The sequence below is a fragment of the Mustela lutreola genome, chromosome 1, assembly GCF_030435805.1.
Source record: "Mustela lutreola isolate mMusLut2 chromosome 1, mMusLut2.pri, whole genome shotgun sequence".
Classification (NCBI taxonomy): domain Eukaryota; kingdom Metazoa; phylum Chordata; class Mammalia; order Carnivora; family Mustelidae; genus Mustela; species Mustela lutreola.
In genome coordinates, this window is record NC_081290.1 from 8492338 (window position 1) to 8515152 (window position 22815).

Below are 22815 nucleotides of genomic sequence, written 5' to 3' on the forward strand. Positions count from 1 at the left end.
AGGGGGTGTCCGAGCCGGCTCTGGTGTATTTTCAAACCACGCTCAGATCCTGTTGCTCGCGTTTTCCACTTGGTGGGAAGAGGGATCAGGGTCTAAACTTGATTCCAGTGTTGATTTTTTTCAGAGTTGAGGGCTGACCTGACCTCTTTTCTGGACCCTGCTGAGCGTCCCTCTTCCCCGGGAGAGGCGGGAACTCCCCAGGTTCCGGGGACATCTCCTTTTCCAAACGCAAGAAGGGCTCAGATTTGATCTACGAAATAGGCCGTCAAAGCTGTAGAGGGGCTAGTCGGGCAGGCTGGCGGGATTCGCCCCCTCTGGTCCTTCTCTGGACAAGACGGCACCCAGTTCCCAGGGAGTGGGCGCCTGCTGTGTAGCTCCCTTGGTCCCGCTGTGTGCGGATCAAGCACGAACCGCCAGATCACGCTCAGAATCCCTTTCCTTGTGCTAGGGGACCTTCGATGTTGGTCCCCCTTTCTCTAGCAGGGATGACGTGTCTCTCTTTTCTGACTAGGGATTTCAGTCTTTGAACCTGACACCTTGACTACTTTTGCACCAGAAGTGTTAGAGAACTCTTACTAATTCACTATGGGGTATAGAGGTCTGGAGTGTAATAATTCTCCAGGGTGCGCTCAGAATTCTTGGAGGCGTGGAATCCGATGGGAAGCGTGGCTGGGGTTTGGGGTGGGTGGGGGGCGCCGGGAGCAGACAGGAATGGCGTCTGGCGGGGGTGTGGGTCTCTAAGAACCAGGCTCCAGGCAGCCCCGTGTAGGGAACACGCCTGCACAAAGTAGCCCGCCACTGGGCGCGCAGCGAAACTGCTTACCTCCGGTTGCCACCTATCACTTGTAGTTATTAAACATTTCTTTGTCTACCCCAAGGTAATTATGAGAAATGAGTCAACATTTGTGGGAGCCAGCACAGATTAAGCACTTTATAAATGTTCGTTAAGTGAGATAGTTTTTCCCAGCATTGCCTAAACAGAAACTCAACCTGTTGTAAATCCTTCCATAAAGAAAAAAAAAAAAATGTAATGGAAAGGGTCACTCCCTAATTTTTCTCTTCACGTTTAAAATTTTCTGTACTAGGATTCCTGAAAAGAAGGCACATCTGTACTCTTCTAAGCGATACACAGGATTTAAAAAAAAAAAAAATTACTGTTGAGATCTATGACTGATTTAATTTTGTAGTCCTATTTCCTTTTTCTTTTCTTTTTTTTTTAATTAAGATTTTATTTATTTATTTGACAGAGAGGGAGTGCTACCAGAGGGAGAAGCAGAGATAGAGGGAGAAGATGACTCCCTGCTGATCTGGGAGCCCATACAGGTCTCTATCCCAGGACCTGAGCCAAACGCAACACTGTTTTCAATCACTTCATCTATAAATGGAGTTTGACTTACTCTCCATGTCATTGGTTGGAAAAGATTCATAAAATGAATGCCTACCTTCAAAGACATTCTAGCTTCTGAGAGGGAAAATGAGGGAAATTAGAATATTAAAAGATTAAAATTTGTCTTAAGCAGTAAGAAGTGAGAAAAAAGTTGTCAATATGTTACTAGCTTATGAATAATTAAAGCTGTGGTTCTTCTCTTGTTATAAATTGTTTTGTGGGATTTGATGGGAAACTGGCTCAGAATCCCAAAAATATTTTTTAAAAGTTGAAAAATGTATTTTTTACTTGTACTTGTAAAACAGTTTCATTTTATGAAGTTTATAGAATCAGAGAGACATGAAGAGTTTCTTTTTCCCTATAATCTCTTTTGTTTGTTCTACAGAACAAACTTTAAGAAAATCACCAAAAAATTGCTTTTTCCGTCAATGAACATAGTGGCGAACAAAGAAGGGTTTACAGGATTTTGAGTAAATATGAAAGAGGCCACTTCCTTTATTTAGTTGCCACATACCATGAGCAAATTACTAAGCCCCTGCACCCACCCCAAGGCATAGCATGTTTGTTTTGTGCAAACTGCAGGAGCTTTTCTAAGAGTTTTACAAATATTGACTCATTCAATCTTCCAAACAACGCTGTGAAGTAGATATGAGACTTTAAAGTTATCTTTATGGGGCTTTAAGTTTACAAATAGAGAAACTAAGGTGAAGAGAGATGAAGTAACTTTCCCTCCATCCCAGGATGTTGAGCCCGGGACTCAAACTCCGAGAGAATGGCCTTGAACCATTATGCTATGATAAAGATGCTCTGTGATACGTGGTTAAGAATTTCTAGAGAGGAGTGATTTAAAAAAAAAAAAAAAAAAAAGAGCTGCTTTTGGACCCCTGAGTGACTCAGTCGTTTAAGCATAGGACTCTTGGTTTCTGCTCAGGTCAGGATCTCAGGGTGGTAAGATCAAGGCCCTCATCGGGCTCTATGTGGTTCATTGAGCTTGATTCTTTCCTCCCGTTCCCTCTGCCCTTTCTCTGCCCCATGTATTTACTCTCTCTGAAAACAAAAATAAAAAAAAAAAAAAGGCACCTGGGCGGCTCGGTTGGTTAAGCAACTGCCTTTGGCTCATGTCATGATTCCAGGGTCCTGGGATCGAGTCCCACATTGTCCTCCCCCTGCTCTGTGACGAGCCTGCTTCTCCCTCTGCCTGCCACTCGCTTGTGCTCTATTTCTCCCTCTGTCAAATAAATAAATAAATAAGATCTTAAAAATAATAAACAAAAATAATAAAAATTTAAAAAAATAAAAAAAACTGTTATTCCCTTAGCTGAATAGTTCAAATTTACTTTTTCTACAATACAGACATAATAGAATGATCATGCACCTGCATGGTTTTGTTTCACTCTACATAACTCTCCTGTTACAACTCTTTCACATAGCTTGTTTTATTTTCTTAAATTGTCCAATTTTGAGAAACTAGTCACTCGACCATGCAGAAATCTGACAAACATCCCCTTAACTAAAGGATGAAGGTTAATGGTGTAATGCAGTGTGAAGTGGATATCATGTGCCTTCTGATACAATATGATGAAAGGGGCACTTCAACTCTTTGGTATTTTCCTCAAAAGTTCATAACTCCAGTCTCACCAGGAAAAAAAAGTCTTTCCAACCCAAATTGAGGAATATCAAATGGCTGACTAGAGCTCTTCAAAAATGTCAAGGTCATGAAAAATAAGGAAAGACTCAGAAAGAGTCACAGTTCAGAGGGAAGTATGAGAGGTGACAGTGAACTTCAATGTGGTCTCCTGGGTTGGGTCTGGACGAGAAAGAGGACAGTGAGGGGAGAACCTGGCGAAGTCCAGGAGAGTATGGAGTTTTCATTAGTAAAAATGTACCCATATTGGTTTCGTAGCTTTGGCAATGTCACCTTACTAAGGTTTGCAAAAGGAGAAACTGAGTAAAGAGTACAGAAAACTACTATTTTAACCAATTTTGTCAATTTAAAATTATTTCAAAACACACAAAAAAGGGTGTTTTTTTTAAAACTTGCTCTTTTAAAATCTATTTAGAGTATCACCCAAATGAAATCAGTGGACATGCGTGCTTTACTGCTAGCTTCCTGGGGGGAAAAAAGAATTTTTGTTGAGTTCATATTTGCTCAGATTTGTTGAGTTCATATTTGCTCAGCTATGAAAAGCTGAAATACCCACTGCTCCAGATCGGACACTTCGTCATGTGTTAGAGGCTTAAAGAGTTTGACTTCAGCACTAATCATGCTGCATGAATCTCTCAATTTCATGTAACTAAAGAAAAACAGACATGATCTCCAGACCCAACCCAAGACTGACGTCAATGAGGGTGTTCAGGGAGATCAGAACTCTTATTTATCTACAGAAGCTGCCAAAAAATGGGAGTAAATGAAGCATGTCAAGAAGCAATAACACTTGAAGATTTTGTGGAGTTTAACTTCCAGGAATAACCTCACATCACCTGTTTTTGGAAATGAGGTAAAAAAGAAAGGGTTGTTTGTTATATGTTCTTTAATATGCCACTTAAATCCATGAATCTTTCTCATCTGAAATGCAGATATGTTTATAAGCACAGGACTGCTGTAACCTACTACAATAAACAAGTCCATTCTCTTATTTGAATATGTGCCTCTCTAAGCCAATTACTTCTGCAAGAGTTAAATACCAAGTTGTGTGTTGGGTTTTTTTGTTTGTTTGTTTGTTTTGTTTTTTGTTTGTTTTTTGTTTTTTTTGTTTTTTGTTTGTTTATTTGCTTTTTTAGATTTTATTTGTTTATTTGAGGAAGAGAGAACTTGAGAGGGGAGAGGGTCAGGGAGAGAAGAAGACTCCACGGTTGCAAGGAGCCTGATGCAGGACTCGATCCTGGGACTCTGGGATCATGACCTGAACCAAAGGCTCAACCAACTGAGCCACCCAGGTGCCCCTAAACACCAAGTTTTTAATGAACACTCTTTAAGCCAGGACAAGCAACAACTCTTAAGGAATGGAAGAGTCTTTAAGAGACATCTCTGGTGGTCAAGTTCCATTTGCCCCCTGTAATTATTACAAATCTTTTGGGATTGACAGTTAATAAAATCCAGAATGTTCACACCCTCTGGACTCACTGCTTTGCCCTGGTCGTGGCTGCAGCAGCCCAAAGCAAACCATTGTAAACTTACACCTCTTATCTTGGCCACACCAGGTAACTTTCTGCCCCAAAGTTTCTCTGTCACTGACATGGAAAATCTCTTGCCAATAAGGAAGAGGAGGCAATGGTAACTATTTCCTCCTCTGTCATGGTTTAGGCAGATATTCTGCATGACTTCTCACAAGATCCCCAGGAGGACTCAACCCCAAAGGTGCCTACACTCGGTTTCACTCTTCCCAGTTCTCCAGCCCCAAACTTGGGAACATTTCCCCCAAATAAATCTGCCTGTATGGCAGGCTGATGACTCAGGTTCTGCCTTTTTGGGGGGCACAGAAGCTGAGACACTGCTCCATCCTGAGAACCACCCATGCTGTTGGCAAGCAAGAATGGGCAGAAGAGCTCTGACTACTCCCAGCTTGCCCAAAATGACCTCTTCTGACGGACTGACTCCAGCTCTGAGGGGAGAAGAGTGAGGATGTCTGAAAATGACACTAAATTCCTGGATTCATCTGCCCTAGAGGCCAAAGGCATTAGGGTGTACCAGGAATAGGTCAGCCTCTCTATCCAGCCTCCTCAGAAACTGCATGTTGGGCTCCCCTTTCTCTTTTTCCTGCTAACACACCCTAGAATTACTCCCTCTCAGTCCATGAAGTTCAGGGGGATGAACTATTTCTTAGTTCGCCACCCAGCCCTGCTGGTTGATTCAGAGATGGACAAGTCAACTAGGTCTGTTCAAATGAGAAACATTTGAATTTTTGTTGAAACAATTGAAAAAGAATTGAAAAGAATTGTTTAATTCTTCCTAGGCTGCCAAACTGGTAAAGAGGGGGATCCAGAGGTGACCCAGTGCTCAGGGAGAGTCTGCCTAAGGATGAAGCTGGCACAGAGGAAAGCACATGAAATGCAAACAAATTACAAAGGACATGGTTTGGACACCCATGTCCTCCAGGTGACTCTGATTGATTCATGGATGCTGTGTCAGCCAACAGATCCCCCTCCCACCCTCTCTCCCTTCATTCTCACTTCTCCTTCCTTCCTTCCTTCCTTCCTTTCTCTCTCTCTCTCTCTCTCTCTCTCTCTCTCTCTCTCTCTCTCGCCACTTAAATTAGATGTCTCTTTCTTGCCTGGCTCAACACCGTTCATCTTCCACATTTCTGCTAGAGGTAACTTGCCAACACAAGTAGTTAGTTCTATTGACTCTATTTCTAATCCATTTAACCATTTATTCCTTCAACATTTATCAACTGCTTATAAGCTAAGAAACAAATTGAGCTACACAGAGGAAAAAGACATTTTCTGTCACTACCAAATTCACAATCTATAGGAGTAAGAAAAAAAAAAAAGGAGTTGTCTGGACGTCCATGACATTTACCAATGCATAGCGCTTTTTTTTTTTTTTTAAGCTTTTATTTATATTGAGAATGAGGGAGAGCAGGAGGAGGGTCACAGGGGAAAGGAGACAGAGAGTCTCAAGCAGATTCTGCGTCAAGGGCAGAACCTGAGGCAGGGCTCCATCTCTCAACCAATCTCTCAACTCCCTGAGCTCAACCAGGGAGCCCCAGTGCACAGAGATTTATAGGTCCTGAGAGGAGGGGGGCATCTGATTCCCTTTGTTGGAAGGGTGGGAGGTATCAGAGAAAGCTTTCTGGAGGAGAATGCTATCTAAGGTGAGTGAGTAGGGAACCATTCCAGAAAAAGAGGATCGAATAACCGAAGGCATGAAAGGAAGAAGCACTGTGGTATGACATGACTACAAAAATAAGCAGTTTATTTTTTTTTCCCAAGTTTAACGCTGAAGCAGGAAGTGCAGAGATACAGAACAGGCAGACATGCATGGCCCAGCGATGTCTACTTGACACTCAGGAGCCATTTCAAATGGCACTTCCATCAGAAAGTTCATAACAAGGTTACCTTGACCCTTGGCTACTGATCGTGTTATTGGAACCACTGGTTTACATACTCCCACTCTGAAAAGAAGCCATCATATCTCATTTCTCTCTGTGTCCTCATCTCCAGTATGAATTCATCCATACAAAGCATTCAACAAATGTTTGTTGAGACAATGCATGAACAAATGGTTCCAGGCCAATGTTGTATGTAACTAGAGTGTCCTGAGGTCAGGACATCAGGAAACCATCCTTGAAGGATTGGCAACAGTTTAGACTTCCTTACATTGGCCTGCTTTGACCACTCAGCATCAGCCTTTCTGGGGACGTAAGGGAATACAGATGAGCGAGCATTCGAATTACAGTAAAAGAGTTCAGGAAGAGTATCTAACTGAGGCAGCCAGAGAAATGAATCTGAACCAACATCTCTAGAAAGTTCTGAGGCCATGATCTGCCAACATGGCCAAAGAACACCAGGAAGACCTACAAAAATATTCAAAGCCGGAGCATCTGAACAAGGTCAGGAATTAAATAAAGGAAGTCCAAGTTGACTGCCACAAGTGGAACTGGAGCAGAATGTTTGGACTTTAAGGACCATCTGCATCATGGTATATGGGTAGATCCATCTAATTAAAGGTATAAGATCTGGGTAGGTGGTGAATGGATAATAGCTATTTATCCCATATATTTTTTGGTTCATCTATATGTGTAAGGCACAGTGATAGCTAAAGTAGGAGATATGAAATTATATAAAGTTCAGTTTCTAACACTATTTAGCCTGTCTGCTTTCTTCTGCAATGGAAGATCATTTAATTTCCTGTTCCTGACGTGATCATCCGTGGATTTAATCAGTCTACAAATACTTAATATCATTTAGTTAACACTGAGAACCATTTGATATATTAGTTTTTATCAGGTTTTTTTTAGGTTTATTGATTTTAAATGTTTTATAAATTGCTTTTTATCTCCATTTTCTTAAAATTGTTCCCTGAACGTTCTGCTCACTAAATCAATGGCATCATGATGACACATGTAACAGGAAGAAGCAGAGGATTGCCAAAATTGCAAAAGAATAAGGAAATGAGAAAACTTTTCTTAGAAATAATCACATAAGAAAGCTGTTTTGGAGATGGCAACACCCTTATGACCTTATCGTATTATGGAAACCAAATTTAGGAAGTCAGAAGATGAATGTATAAACTGCAAAAGAAAATGCATAGCATAAAGATACAGATTTCAAGTAGTAAATGTGAATCATCATAAAGACTAGATAATGAGCATGCTGTCCACAGTATTTTCCAATATTCATTATCTCTCAATTTTTTGGCCAGAAATGTTTTGTTTTTATTTTTGCTTCCTAGACTCTGTCCATATACTCAGTCAATCTTGGAGGCAGAGGATTCCGCGTGATACTTCTTTCAAAGGGGTGGCTCTGCTGGTGTATGCCCGAGCCAGTTTGTTGATGGACGTTTCTGAAGTGGTGGAGGGCGTTAAGGAAATATGAGATCCAATTAAATATGGTGGCAATATGGTAGAAGTGAAGAAAGGATGACTTGGTTGTTTGTACTTTACGTGTGCATAGGTTGCACATTGAATGTGAGTATCCACAGTAAAATTATGTTTAATGAGTATATATTATAGCATCTGTGTGTGATGGAAGACTGTGGATGGACAGACAAGGGGAAAACTTAGCAGATTCCCTAACAGCTATGGTTGTGACTCTAACTAAAGAGTCATACGAGTCATCCATAGGGTAAATGGCGTGGATGTGTTATAACGTCTATGAATAATTTGGTGAAATCTTTGAGCTTAACAAAGTCAGGTGTGGGAAAACAGAGTCTTTCTTGTTCAACCCACTTTTTATTGATAAGGTGCCTAATCCAGCCCCCAACTGCACCATTGTATTATGGTGCTAACTTCATTACTGCCTCCCTTCACGTAGTGAATAAATATCAACCAACATTTATTTAGTGCCCACTCTGTTAGGCACTTTTCTGGAAGTGGGAATGAAGAGAAGAGGCAAGACCCTTATTCCTTGATGTGAAGGAAGGAACAGATAAATAATCACAGTGTGGTCTAATCTTTATTCCGTTGGAGACTGATATACACTGCTTTATTCCCTTTTTCCTCAATTGATCCTGTCTTCGTCTCTAGGATTACTGCGAACATAATTCACCAATTCTCCAGCACAGCTGGTAAGTAAGAACTGACTGCTCCAACTCTGCTGGGTGACTGCTCTGCCTTTAAGATTTACTACCTTTCATCACAACACTGCCTAATAATGCATGATTCCCATGGCTCTGCTTCAGCAAAGATACAAATATTACACAAGGTGACAACCAAAGTTTATTTCTTGTCCTTGTTTTCTTTATAGGATAAACAGTTATGCCAGGCTTCCACTCACCATATTTCCTAAATATTTTATAGATAATGCTGGGTGATAAACATTGTGGTTTTGTTATTTAATTTCTTTTAATTCTTATCCTAAGTGGAAAACACAACTTGTATTTTTCACATTAAACTTGTTTCTTAACCACAGTCACTGCCCACCCCCCACTTAACCACCAAGGATAAGTTCTAGGACCTTCAGTGGTTGCCTGGAAGACAGATAGTACTGAATCCTATATACACTGTGTTCTTTCTAATACAGACATAACTTATAAAGACAAAACTTACAAAGTTTAACTTATAATTAGGCACAGTAAGAATTAACAAAATAGGGGTGCCTGGGTGGCTCAGTGGGTTAAGCCTCTGCCTTCGGCTCAGGTCATGAGCTCAAAGTCCTGGGATCGAGCCCCACATCGGGCTCTTTGCTCATTAGGGAACCTGCTTCTCCCTCTCTCTCTCTCTCTGCCTGCCTCTCTGCCTACTTGTGATCTCTGTCAAATAAATAAAATCTTTTTAAAAAGAATTAACAATGGGGCGCCTGGGTGGCTCAGTAGGTTAAAGCCTTTGCCTTCGGCTCAGGTCATGGTCTCAGGGTCCTGGGATCGAGCCCCGCATCGGGCTCTCTGCTCAGCAGGGAGCCTGCTTCCTCCTCTCTCTCTCTCTGCCTGCCTCTCTGACTACTTCTGATCTTTCAAATAAATAAATAAAAATCATTTAAAAAAAATTTAAAAAAAGAATTAACAAAATAGAACAACTATAACAGTATATTATAATAGAAGTTATCTGAATGTGGTCTCTCTCTCAAAATATTGTATTGTATTATACCCATCCTACTTCTTGTGATGATGTGAGATGATAAAATGGCTACATAATGAGAAGAAGCAAGGTGAAGAGCATGCACATGGTGACTTAGTGTTAGGCTACTCTGGGTCTTCCCATGCTAAGTCAGAAGTAGGACCATCTGCTTTCAGAGTTTTCAGACCACGGTTGAGGGTGGGTAATTGCAACCAAGGAACACAAAACTGCAGAAAGGGGTCACTGCTGTAGTTATCTGCACCCACGCTTGGAGTTGCGGTTCTGTGTAGGGTAAGTTCAGGCTTGTCCACCATGTTTTCAATGCTCACTTGTTAGCTTAAGGATGTGGCCACTCTTGATAGGAAGTGGTACGTGCTTTTATGGGGTCAAATTCCCAATGAACGAGAACAAAAGTAACTCTTAGTCATTATTTTCCACTTCCAAGTCAGAGCCATGCTGGGTCCTGTTCTAAGGGAGATTTACCCTTTTCCAGCAAGCTGTGGGGTGGATTTTACTGCCCTGGTTTTTTGGATGAGGAAACTGGGAGACTCGGGTCACACCGAGTCGGAACTCTGTAACCCAAGATTGCCTTATCAAAAAGCCCACTGAGCTAAAGACAGCTACTCCAGGGATAAGGAGAAGAACTGTAATGGAGGAAGAAATGGCTATAAAACAACAAGTTGAATGTCCTGAATGTGTTTACTTTCTCCAAGCACTCCTGGAAAGCAATGTTTTCTGTCCTCGATTCAGTTTACATGAAGACCCACACAGAATGTGCAAGAATGAAGCTGAATGGGCAGTGAGCACTAAGTATAAGAGGAAGCCCCACGCTGAAAAAAAAGACAGAGAATCTCAACAGTTGAGACAAGTCCCTGTGTGGTGTCATAGCTACTCAAAAGCTGGCTCCTCTTGGGGTTTCCAAAGACTCCAACCCCAGGTCACACCTGCAGATTGAGATTGAAAACGGACCACAAGCAAGGAGACATGACTATCCAGCTGGTCCTGAACCTCCTGTCCCTACCTGAGTGTCTTGAGAAGCGCCAACTGGAATATGGCCTCCAACAGGACATGTTAAAACTCACATCTTTAATCAGAGAACTACAGCAAGGTTTTAAAGCTATACATTATGGTCCATTAGTGGGTTATGAAATACTTCATGAGCATGTGGCCACCAATTTCTAAAAAGTGGGAAAAATAGAACAGTATAGAAAATAAAATAACAAAGCACACCGAAAGAAACAAGTATAAGTGTATTGTGAACTTGTTCTAGCGGTGTGTGTAAACACACATGATGTGAATAGCTACACACACATTACCTATAAATATGAAAGTGAATCTGAGCCTGACATTCTTTCTCTGACCAAGGAATAACTTATTTTATTACCCCAGCACTTGGTTTCCTACCTGCAAAATTGGGACAGGAATGTTCCCTAACAATAAAGTAATTACTCTTTCCTTTAATTTCCTGTAATTATAGTGATGATTTATTGAAAATTAATAGTTCACTTTATAGCCAATATCCAATAACTAGTATTTTGAAAAACAGATTATTTTTGAATGGCAAAATTACACTCATTTTAAATTTTTTCCTCATATTTTCCACTATGTTTTCAACGTCATCCATAATGAGAATGTGTTCCTTGTCTTCTATAAGAAAAAAAGCATTTGAATGTAGCTTTTAAGCCCATTAAACCCTCGGTGATCTATGCAATGAAGAGGAAACTGTTTTTACAACAAAGGCCTTTCCAGGAGAAAAAGACACAATACTTAGAAAAATGCAGAATGCCTTCCAAGAGCAAAATATCCTTTGGTGGTTTTGTTTGGTTGATAAGGTCCATGACTGTGCAGTAAGTGCCTAGTGTGTGGACCTTTTTTGCAGGAACAAAAAAACATAAAGTAAGTACATTCAAACTTTATCACTCCATAAATGTTCCAAGAGCAGGAAGCTGCAGTAAGTTGCTCTCTAATTTGGGCTTTCCCCTGGCAGGAAATTTCCCCCAATGCCATTGTTGATAAAGGCAGCTACTTGAAAGTCATCTCTGGCAATTCTGAAGGGAAGATTTGCAAAGCACTAGCATGGGGTGACTTTTGCAAAAAGCATTGGGGCCATTTGAGTCACACTTAGATTATGGACTCTAAGTAAGTAGGTTGTTTGAAGAGGGCCTTAAAAGGAAAATAAACAAAGATAAAAACAATCTTACCAGCCACACTCCACTTCCAATATTTTGCCTCCCAAAGTTCATGGATTTAAGGAACTTTTACTGCTATTGCTACTTCACACCAAGAGACACTCTGTTAAATGTCTTTGTCCACGCTCTGGACTGGCTGGGATGGGGTGCGAATTCTTAAGCGCAGCCTTTGCAGGAGGAACAATGCGAAGTGTTTTGCCTGCGTCATCTATTTAAGCCCTTGTGGTCACTGATGAAGTAGATGCTCATACAATTTCACTTCACAAATGAAATGAAGAAACTCAGGCACAGAGGGGAAGTCGGTGTCCATCATTGGGAGCCATGCTAAGGATTTGGACCTTGAAGGTTTTATGCAAGAAAGCATCTGTACTTTTGGAATGAGAATTCAGGTGACCTTCTTATGGTAGACTGAAGGTGAAAAACACCAAATGGGTGAAAACTAGTGGGAAGACATCGTTTGCTCCCAAAAGACACATCAGCTCTCGAGAATGATAAACTACCCTCCAGTTGTGCTAAGGAGCTAATGTCTTGTGTCTTTCTACTCATTTTTTTTTTTTAATCCTGTGGCAGTTCTATTCCTCCCTTTACCCCCAGAGTTCATTCGTATTCCTCCAAGAGCGAGGAAACTTCATTTGTAAACTCCAAGGGTGGTTCACGGGACAGTTCTTCTCTGAAGAATGAGCAGACAGGGCCATGGCCGGGGTGAAAGGCAGCATACAGGGAACTGAGGGTCAGACGCATCTGTTCAACCTCTACCCAGCTGTGGCTTTGGGAGGTTCCTGAACATTTCTGAGACTTACCTCAACTTTGCAATAGGAATAATATTTCCCATCATGCAAAGTGGGTGTGGAAATTTAGATGATATTTTGGCACTTTAAAAACCTCTATAAATAGTGTTTATTTAAATAGCTGGTCATCTCAGAGGCCCTCAACCACCCTCAAAGAGAATGAATTGTTTCTCAGCAAACCAATCCTACCTCTACATATGGTTGGACTAGGTTGAAATGACATGAAATCATGAGTAAGGGTCTGTAGTGTTCTCCTGCCTCAACTAGATTCTACATCCCTGCCCACAATGGTAGGCTGAATAGTGCCACCCTTTCCCAGAAATTCCTATGCCCTAATCCCTTGAATGTGTGAAAATGTTACTTTATATGGCAAGGGGAAGAAAAAGGACTTTGCAGATGTGTTAAGGATCTTGAGGTGAAATTTTCCTGGACTATTCAAGTGGGCCCAATATCATCACAAAAGGTTTTGGGTTTTTTTTTTGTTTGTTTGTTTTTTTTTTTTTTTTTTTTAGAGACTGGCAGGGTATAAGAAGTGGAAGGGTCAGAGGAGAGAGAGGAAATGTGATAACAGAGACAGAGGTTGGAGTGATGTCGTTTGGAGATGGAGGAAGGAGCCACCAGCCCTGGACAGCAGATAGGCTCTAGAAGGTAAGAAAGACAAGGAGACAGATTCTCCCCTAAAGCCTGCAGAGGAACGCAGCTCTGAGGATACCCTGAGTTTAGAATGTAAACCCCATTTTGGACTTGTGACTTCCAGGACCAGATGATAATAAATCTGTGTTGTTGAAGCCATGATGTTCATGGTACTTTGTTATAGAAGCAATAGGTAACTAACATGCCCATCTTGCAGCAACCTCCTTTCTCCCCAAAATGTAGTAGTATCTTCCTGAAGCGTGAATGGAAAGTATAAACTTGAACCTCTCCTACTTTCTTTTCTTTTTTTCTCCTACTTTCCACAGCTGTTTAGCATACAATCTTGATTTCTCCAGTGTTAAGGGATTCATGGAATGGGGGATGACTTCAAATAAAGTGTTACTGACCGTGAGAATGCCAAGGAAAAAAAATCCATTCAAAACATTTTCAGGCTGAGAACAACACTCATGGTATATGAATAGAACGTAATAAAAGCCAACTCTGTAGGCCTGCCAAATATAGGATTCACGAAAGGTAGTAATGTGGGTATAAGAACCATTTTTTAGCATTTCACTTTTGTGAAATGTCAACGTTATCAAAGCATGGATAAAGAGTAAAATATTTTAATGTAATTCTCTGGAAAGTATACACATATTTCTCTTAAGTAGTAGAGAATCTTAGTTTCATTTTTATTAATTTGTCTAATACTAGGGTAGAGTGTAAATCTTAAGAGGATAAAAGTAGTATCTGATTGATTGATTGATTTTAAAAAAACCTAGTAACTTATTTTTTTAACCAAACATTTTTTTTTAATTTAAATTCAATTAGCCATCATAACGTACATTATTAGTTTCAGAGGCGGTGTTCAACAATGCATCAGTTGCGTGTAACCCCCATCGCGCATTACATCAGGTGCCCTCCTTCATGCCTACCCCCAGGCTACCGCATCCCCCCAGCCAGCTCCCTTCCACAGCCCTCAGTTTGTTTTCTGGGAGTCAAGAGCCTCTCATGGCTTGTCTCCCTCTCCGGTGACCTCCCATTCAGTTTTCCCTCCCTTTCCCTATGATCCTCTGGGCTGTTTCTTACATTCCACGTGAGTGAAACCCTATGATAGCTGCCTTTCTCTGATTTAAAAAGCCAATAACAGTTAAGTGTGATTAATTTTTACTGGCAGATCTAATTACAACATTAATATGTAAATGAGAGAAGTAATGCAGTACGTAAATATGCAAATCTGTATCTGTCAAGGCATAACACCAAGTGAAGCCAGTCTTTACTAAGCCAAACTTTACCTCAAATGTATTTTTGCTTAAAATTTTGGAGATTTTTTTTTTTAATGAAATGATGTGTGGATGCTATTTCTTCGTTCTATTAAGAAATAACTTGACTATACCATAAGTCGATTTATTTTGTTTATTAAGAATTTGAAGTATCATAAAAACTTCAGAAGATTTTTCCACAGTTAGGTTGAACATGGAAAAACTAAAATAAAAAACATGCTCTGTCGAAAAGGTACAGGGTCAGGCAGCCAGTAACTAGCTCTTCAAAAGCTTCCTAATTATTTTCTTATACACAGGGGCACTCGGGTCCAGGCATATTTTCCTCCCATTCTTCAGCGAAGCTCTGCCAGGGAGAGAAGAGACCCGCCTTTCAGGGCTTGGATTTGAACGAGGGAGTGATTAGACGCGGGGTGGAGGGTGCGGACGCCGGACCCCGCGAAGGCCGGCGAGGAGGGGCGGGCCCGAGGGGGGCTCCTAGGCACGCAGGGGAAGGGAGAGGAGCAGAGGGCCGGCAGGCGCTAAGAAGCAGGCGGCGAGACTCACATCATCTGGGGGGTGGGACAGTAGCTTGACACACCGATGACCTCCAGGCTGCTGATGTGCTTGGGGCGGACTAGGGAGGTGGTCTTCAGACACACGCAGCGCAGGTCCTCGTCTCCTCCCTCCAGGTCCACTGGGGCTTGGGTCAGGGAGAGGACAGCGGAAGAGAGAGTGTTGACTCAGGGAACCACCAAACTTACCTTAGGGCTCTTTCTTGGGAAACCGTACTAAAGTGGCTTTCATGTCCTCCCCCACAAATCATACCCCCTCGGAGGAGCGCTATTGACTGCATAGTAAAGTGCCCCTGGCAGCGCTTGGCACAGCCCCCACACACTGGAAAGAACTCAAAGAGTGAGAGATTCAGCCCCATCCCGAGGGGTTCCCCGACTCTTTCTCTCTCTCTCTGCTTCCCTCTGACCCCACAATGCCTTATTCAGGTCTCACCTGTGGGGAGGGCGACCACCGCTGGCGGGAGCAGCAGTCCCAGGAGCAGCAGCCCCCGGCCCAGGCAGGGGCTGGGGGCACGGGAACGTGCTCCGACGCTCATGTCCAGCAGGAACAAGCAGAAGCGGAGAGTGCAAGGCAGTCGGGGCTGGGGCTTCTGCAGGCCAGTGGCTCCCAAGACTCTCCAGGCCCGTTTTATCCCCAGGGTCCGGAAGCTTGGGTTGGAGGATGGGGAAGCTGGGATACTTCTGGGAAGAGCTAGGCCCTGGCCAGCTAAGATTAGTGGGGGTGGGGAGGAAGCCTGAGGTCATCTGTCTTGGCTGGGCACTGAAAGCAGGATCCACAACCCCAACATGAACTCATATACAGGCTCCTGGGTGCAGTAGAAACAGTACTTGACGCTTACATGTCTTGCCTTTGTCACTTGTTACCGTAGACTTCTCCGTGGTCACCATGTTGCAGTGTACAGGGCTAGTACCTTCCGACCGGAGGCAGTTTTTGTTTCTTCTCAACTCTCAACTTTCCAAGCACCGCATACTCTCCCCTGCCTTTCCTACAGATTTCCAGTTATAGATTAACAGTTGAGTTGGGTGGCTGTGGGTGTTCAAGGTGTGTCCTTAGTAATTGTTTTCTTGCTGGTAAAAAGTTGAATGTGGTATTTTGATCTTTAGATGATGACTCAGTTTTGAATTTCGCCCGAATGTGGAAGTCTTCTTCAGTCTCTTGATCTCTCCCATGCTAGGAGCCTTCATCCTGTATACTCTAGGGAGCAAAGTCTGTTATTCTCAGCTAAAATGGTCCTCTGAGAAAAATTGCAGAAGTAATATTTGAACACGTTCTTTCTTTAAAAACTTGGTGCCTCGATGTTTCTCCATGGGGCCGGGCCCAGAATGAGGTGGAGAAGGAGTTTCCAGGCCACTTTCCCCAGAGCCTCCTGTGACCCAGCCCAGGCCGTTTAAGGCAGGCTGTCCAGTCGCCAGAGCAGTGATGCTCTCAGGAGGACACAGAGCACCTGGAGGGGAGTGTGGGGAAGATTCAGAAGTGCGGGTGGAGGGCAGGCGACAGAATTGTACGCAGGAAAGGTCAAGAGGTCAATATGGAACATCCTCCCTTTCCTGAAAAACGATGACTTGGGCTCTTGATTAGGGCAAAGGACGACCTCATCTCAAAGCCAGAGGCTTTCCCTCATGCTGATTAATAGCAGTGAAGGGCATCATAGCCCCCTGTGGGCAACTAGCTGGTTCCGAATGCTCAGCAGGACCACACCTCTGCAGGGTGTGCAGTTGACTTCCTGGGCCTCCAGTGTTCTTTCTCTTAGCATCCCACCCCTTGCCTTTCAACTGACTAAGTCCTATTGAAATTTCTGGTGTTAGCCTAATATCATGTCCTCAGAGAGGCCTTTCCTGATGGCTACAGCTAATTGTGTTTCCCATTGGGTATTTTAGCACCTTCTGCCTTTGCAACTTCTCACACATCTTCCAAACACGCACACCTGTACATTTTGGGGTAAAGATTTTATTTCCTTATTTTAGAGAGAGAGAGAGCACACATGAGTGGGGGGAAGGACAGAGGGAGGGAGAATCTCAAGCAGACTCACCACTGAGCATGGACCCCACCATGGGGTTCCATCCCAAGACCCTGAGATCATGACCTGAGCAAAATCAAGAGTCAATCAAGATGCTCAACAGACAGTCACCCAGGCAGCCTGCACTCATGTACCAGATGTATATGCATGTGTCTGTGTGTCTGTGTGTCTATTTGGAAGTGTTTAGATGTTTTCTCTTCCTAAATGGAAAGCTCTACGAGGTAAGACATCATAACGTTTAACCTTATTCTAGCACATGGGTAGGGACTTGATATAACGTACTACAAACAAGAAGATAATACATGTTGAAAATGATTCTGAGGCTTTGACTTACTGATGAGTTGTTTCTTTATGTAGTTAGAGCTTGTTTCTATATTAGTGTGTGTCCCACATGGTGTAATGATTTGTTAAGCTATCTGCCTCTTCTGCCGGACAATGATCTCTTCAAGGACAATTCTGTGTGACTTACACTTTTTTTTTTTTTTTAATACCCAGCATCCAATGCAATGATTCATACAGAATATGCTATGACTTAGACAAGTGTATTGCCTTAAAACTTGAGATCCCAAATAGGGTTAGTGACAAAGAGAAGAGATAAAAGGGATGGTTTGGGGGATGAAGGGGCAGCACCCTGGCTTTGTGCGACCTTACCCCTGGATTTCAATATTTGCAGGAAGTGGTAAGTGACCATTAAATGATGCTTTCTCTGCATTAAATGAAATTGTTCAACATCCATGCACAAAAATAAAAGACATCTGCCTCTGAGGAGGTATAGCTTAGTGAAAAAACTGTGTCATGTCTCAGGAGCTGGCACTGTTGATTTTTAGTAGCAAACCACTAGGGAAATAAACAAGATGTCTGAGCAATTTTGAATTATTTTTTTTAAAGATTTTGTTTATTTGTTTGACAGACAGAGATCACAAGTAGGCAGAGAGGCTGGCAGAGAGAGGAGGAAGCAGACTTCCCGGGGAGCAGAGAGCCCGGTGCGGAGCTCGATCCAAGGACCCTGGGATCATGACCTGAGCTGAAGGCAGAGGCTTTAACCCACTGAGTCACCCAGGTGCCCCCATTTTGAATTACTGGAGAAAAGCTAATGAAAACGACTGTAATCTCCACTTACTGCTTTGATATAAATATAAATATAAACATACACATAAATTTGTTGTTGCTGTTAACTATTACTTAATAAATGCCTTTATTTTGTAGACAAAACATTTTAAGGCACTGAACTTATGGTGAGGAGATAATAAAAGAAGATTGTAATATATAAAATTCATGAACTGAATGCTTAATACGTGAGTGTTCTCCAAGGTCCATGTGCATTTTGGGGTTAATGATCTTACTTCTTCTCCTATAACCATCACAGTATGCTACTTATGATCAGGTTGTATTTTGTGTGCCAATAACATTGTATAATATACAGAGTAATCTCTTTATTAGAGAAAGAAGAATGAAGGAAAGTAGTGCGGTGGTTAAAAGCAGAGTTTCAAATCCCCACTCTGTCACTTACTTAGTTATCTGATCTTGGAGCAAATTTCCTAATTTCTTTGCACTTCAGTTTTCTTCTCTATAATGCTGTGGATACGAATAGTAACAATAACAAATAGTCGCTAACATTTATATACCGGTCTTTGTGTGACATGCACTACTTCTAGCCTTTGAATTTATTAACTCTTAACTTCCACATCAACTCTGGGAGATAGGCAATATTATTATACCATTTTAGAGACGAAGAAACCAAGGCACAGAGAGGTTATGCAACCTGCCCAAAATTATGCAACTAGCAAATGACAGAACCATTTAAAAAAAATTTTTTTTAAAGATTTTATTTATTTATTTGACAGACAGAGACTACAAGTAGGCAGAGAGGCAGGCAGAGAGAGAGAGGAGGAAGCAGGCTCTCCAAGGAGCAGAGAGCCCGATGCGGGGCTCAATCCCAGGACCCTGAGATCATGACCCGAGCTGAAGGCAGAGGCTTTAACCCACTTAGCCACACAGGCACCCCTGACAGAACCATTTAAACCCAATTATCCTCTCTGCAGAGGATGTCGTGTTAACCAGATCATAGCTATCTTGTGAAAATTATATAATTCATGCCTACAAAACACTCAATATGTCTGGCGTATTAAAATTTATCAATAAAGTTTAGCTATTATAATAAATTAAAATGTCATAAATTGTCAATGAGATATTTTGTTTGCTAGATTGTGGAATACTGAAGTGTAAAAAAATAATAATAAAAAGGTAATGAAGGCATTTTCCCCCCAACAGTTTGGTGAAAATTAGTAATATATGACAACAAAGCAATAACAATTTTGATTTCGTGTTCACTGTGTAAGATGAGCGTGGGTGTAAATTTCAGGGTCTAAGAAATACCAGAAGGAGGGGGAAGAGAGAGGGCAAAATGGGTGAAGAGGGATAGAAAGCACGGGCTTCCTGTTACGGAATGAGGAGATCATGGGGATAAAGGCACCGCATAGGGAATACAGGAAACGATGTTGTAATAATGTTGTAATGAGACGCCTACATTTTTGGTGGACATAGCATAAGGTATCGGGAAGTTTAATCACTATGCTGAAATGAATGCAACATTGGGTGTCAACTATATTCAAATAAAAACAATTTTTAAAAGAATGAAAGTTCTCTTGATTATAAAGCAATAATTAGAAGTTTGATAAAGTTTACATTTTCATTTTACTTATTTACAAGGTTGATTCTAATACTAAAATTGTAACCATGGAGATATTAAGTAAATGCAAATATATACAAACATGTCAGGTTAAAACATTTAGCACTATATAGAACCTGTATTATTATTATATTGAAAATGCTGGAGTTTTTTAATAGAAAACGTTAAAGCTTTTCATCATATTTTTAAAAGATTTATTTATTTATTTGACAGAGACAGGAAGAGAAAAGCAGCAGAAGGAGGGGGAGAAGCAGACTCCTTGCTGAGCAAGGAGCCCAATGTGGGACTCCATCCCGGGACCTTGAGATAATGACCTGAGCCAAAGGCAGCCACTTAATGGACTGAGCCACCAGGCGCCCCTCATCATGTTTTTTATTCTACTCATATTAAATATATTCTCTTTAAAATAAGTAACCACTGCTTACAAGACTCACATTCTACAACTTTATTATTTTTACAGTTTGAAGCCTAAAATAAACATTAGAAAAATCTTTCAGAAAATGCTTTGAAACAAGACATCCTAAGACTAAGACATTGAAAAACTCTATTAAGTGCTTAAATAAATCAACAAACGTTTCTTGAGCAAGTGCTCCTTTCTGGGATCTGTGTGATTCCGAAAATCATCAACCATTCTGAAATCTATTAATCGTCATGAGCATAGCTAGTCTAACAGAAAGGTATAGAGCAAGATAGGTTTAATGCACATATAAGTATTTGAAGAGAAAATTTTAGATAAAGGGATGCAAAACAGAGTGCCACATTTAACCAAGAGTTAGAGAACAAGCCCCACATTATATGTTGAAAGTAAGTTTGCTTATTGTCACCTTCTCTCTGTCATCTATTAACCGGTCTTCTCAGAAAGTCATGACTTTGGGGGGCAGAATGGAAAACACATCCAAAATTTAATACAATATGAAGAGGTATTTTGGATAAATAAGAACTCCAGGAAGTCAAGCCTTCAAACTCTTACTGTTCTTGGGAGATAAAGAGGTTGGACAGAAAGTGAACAGATTAAGCTGTTGACCCACTGCTTTCCAAAATTTTCTGGACTATTTTCTTGATTTTGGGAGCTTCTGGGTCCAAGCAGATTTCCTTCCCATTCCTCAGTGTGGCTCTGCAAGAGAGAATGGAATTTTCTGTGAGTGCCCGGGCATTAGAAGGGACACACGGGGCTGGAAACAATAGTGTCAGTGGGTGTGGAAGTGGAGAGTTTCCCTAACCCAATAAGGCGATGGTACAGAAGCAGGGACTTACATCACTTCGACGTTGGCACAATGGGGTCCTGCTCTGAGCACCTCTAAACTTTGGATGTTACTTGGATGAATGCCAGAGACGGTATTCAAGCACATGCAGCGAAGTTCAACGAACCGCTTCTTGTCCACACTGGGAGCTAGGGTAGAAAGTGTGGCTCAGTTAGTGGTCACGATTATAGCGGAGATCTTATCTCTTGACGTTTTCCCTAGTCCCTTTATTTGTTAACTCTACCTCTCTCATAAAGCCACTGTGTCTACGATCATCTTCAAGCCTTCTGTGAAGTATCTTAGCAGAGTGCCGGGGCACATCTTAAGTGTCCTTGCAACATCTGCAACATCCCCTCGTCACTTACGAGCTATTAATATTATGCCCATCTCCAGCCCCAGGAGAACCAGGGCAGACTCTCCCCCAGACACTGCTGCAGGGCAGCAGACACTCGACTCAGTTTTCCCTGAGTTTCTCTTACTTTTTCCAGCAGTCCAGGGAAAGAGCGTCAGGAGCAGGGATAGCAGGAACAGCCCCTGTAGGACCCGGAGGGGGCTGGTGCCGGGACAGGAGGAGGTGGCCTTACGTCTGCAGCTCATGGTGGAGAAGACTAAGCTGGAGTCGTTCCTCGAGACAGGAGACCTCGCTGTGAGAGTGTAGGGTTGCCTAGAAGTTTGCGGCAATGGGGTTTTTCCTGCTCTCCTGATGCCTTTTATACAAGCTACCTCAAGGCCAGTAAGGAGGAAAAAGATAGGGAAGGAGAGGTGAGGATAGAGGGACACACAAGTGGAAGGGTGGTCACGCTGTGCCCAGCCCAGATAAACACCAGGCGGGGCAGGGCTCCTGCTAAATTTCATTTTTCCTTCCCTTCACACCACCCCCTCCCTTCCTCATTCCCCATGTCCTTTAGACAAATATAACCTCCCACTTAGGGAGGTAAGAACAAGACTGAAGTATTGTACATATTTTCTCTGTATAACTATGTGATGATGCCCTGATAAGGCAATTAATAGGCTTAAAAGACACTTTATGAGTATCTGAAAACATAAAGATGCCGCCCTTTTTGGTTGACAAGGAAAGCAGTTGTTCCTGACTTGTTGTTGACAAATGTTAGGATTTGTTTTTAGTATGTGGATAAAATATGAGCCAATAACCATAAAAGGCTCAGTGTGTACTAGTTTATAGGCGGCTTTCTGTTTTCCAAATATAGTATTTACCATTTCATCCAGAAGGTAGAAGAAAAACTCATTCTTCCCCCCCTTGTGTTATAAAATAAACTGCTTGTTTCTGACACCTTAGCCTGCCCTAAAAAGTAAGCCCCAGCACATTTACTTTTTTCTTTTACTTCTAATATTACAGGGAAATATGTAATATAATTTATTGTAAAAGACTCATACACTGCAGATGTATGTACAATAAAAGTCATAACTTTCTCTTCATCTTTATTCTATATCATCCTTCTTCAGGGGTAACTTTGGTAACAATCTGGCATTAGTTTTCTTTCTTTCTTTTAAAAATTTTATTTATTTGCCAGAAAGAGAGAGAGCGCGCGCACAAGGAGAGGAAGCAGCAGGTAGAGGGAAAAGCAGGTTCCCCGTTGAGCAAGGAGCCAATAAGGGGCTCGATCCCAGGACTCTGGGATCATGACCTGATCCAAAGGCAGATGCTTAACCGATGGAGCCACCCAGGCATCCCTGACCTTAGTTTTCTATTCTATCTGCACTTATATACACACACATACATATACACAGAGACAAACACACATCACTCATAGGTAGAGAAGTGCATATATAGAGGTAGACGCAGAATTTTTCATAGAAATGGG

General features: G+C 41.8%; 2 protein-coding genes across 2 annotated transcripts; both read right to left on the reverse strand.

Moving 5' to 3' along the window:
• Nucleotides 1-14612: 14612 nt before the first annotated feature.
• On the reverse strand, nucleotides 14613-15667 carry LOC131818968 (platelet factor 4-like). The gene is made up of 3 exons (XM_059153776.1): nucleotides 15478-15667; nucleotides 15037-15172; nucleotides 14613-14836 (listed from the first exon to the last, which is right to left on the reverse strand). The coding sequence occupies exons 1-3, from the start codon at nucleotides 15578-15580 to the stop codon at nucleotides 14749-14751; spliced, it is 327 nt and encodes a 108-aa protein (XP_059009759.1). The 5' UTR covers nucleotides 15581-15667; the 3' UTR covers nucleotides 14613-14748.
• Nucleotides 15668-19931: 4264 nt separating this feature from the next.
• Nucleotides 19932-21857, reverse strand: LOC131823197 (platelet basic protein-like). The gene is made up of 3 exons (XM_059159232.1): nucleotides 21472-21857; nucleotides 21006-21141; nucleotides 19932-20865 (listed from the first exon to the last, which is right to left on the reverse strand). Exons 1-3 carry the CDS (start codon nucleotides 21845-21847, stop codon nucleotides 20763-20765), a joined length of 615 nt encoding a protein of 204 aa, XP_059015215.1. The 5' UTR covers nucleotides 21848-21857; the 3' UTR covers nucleotides 19932-20762.
• Between the last annotated feature and the right edge of the window lie 958 nt (nucleotides 21858-22815).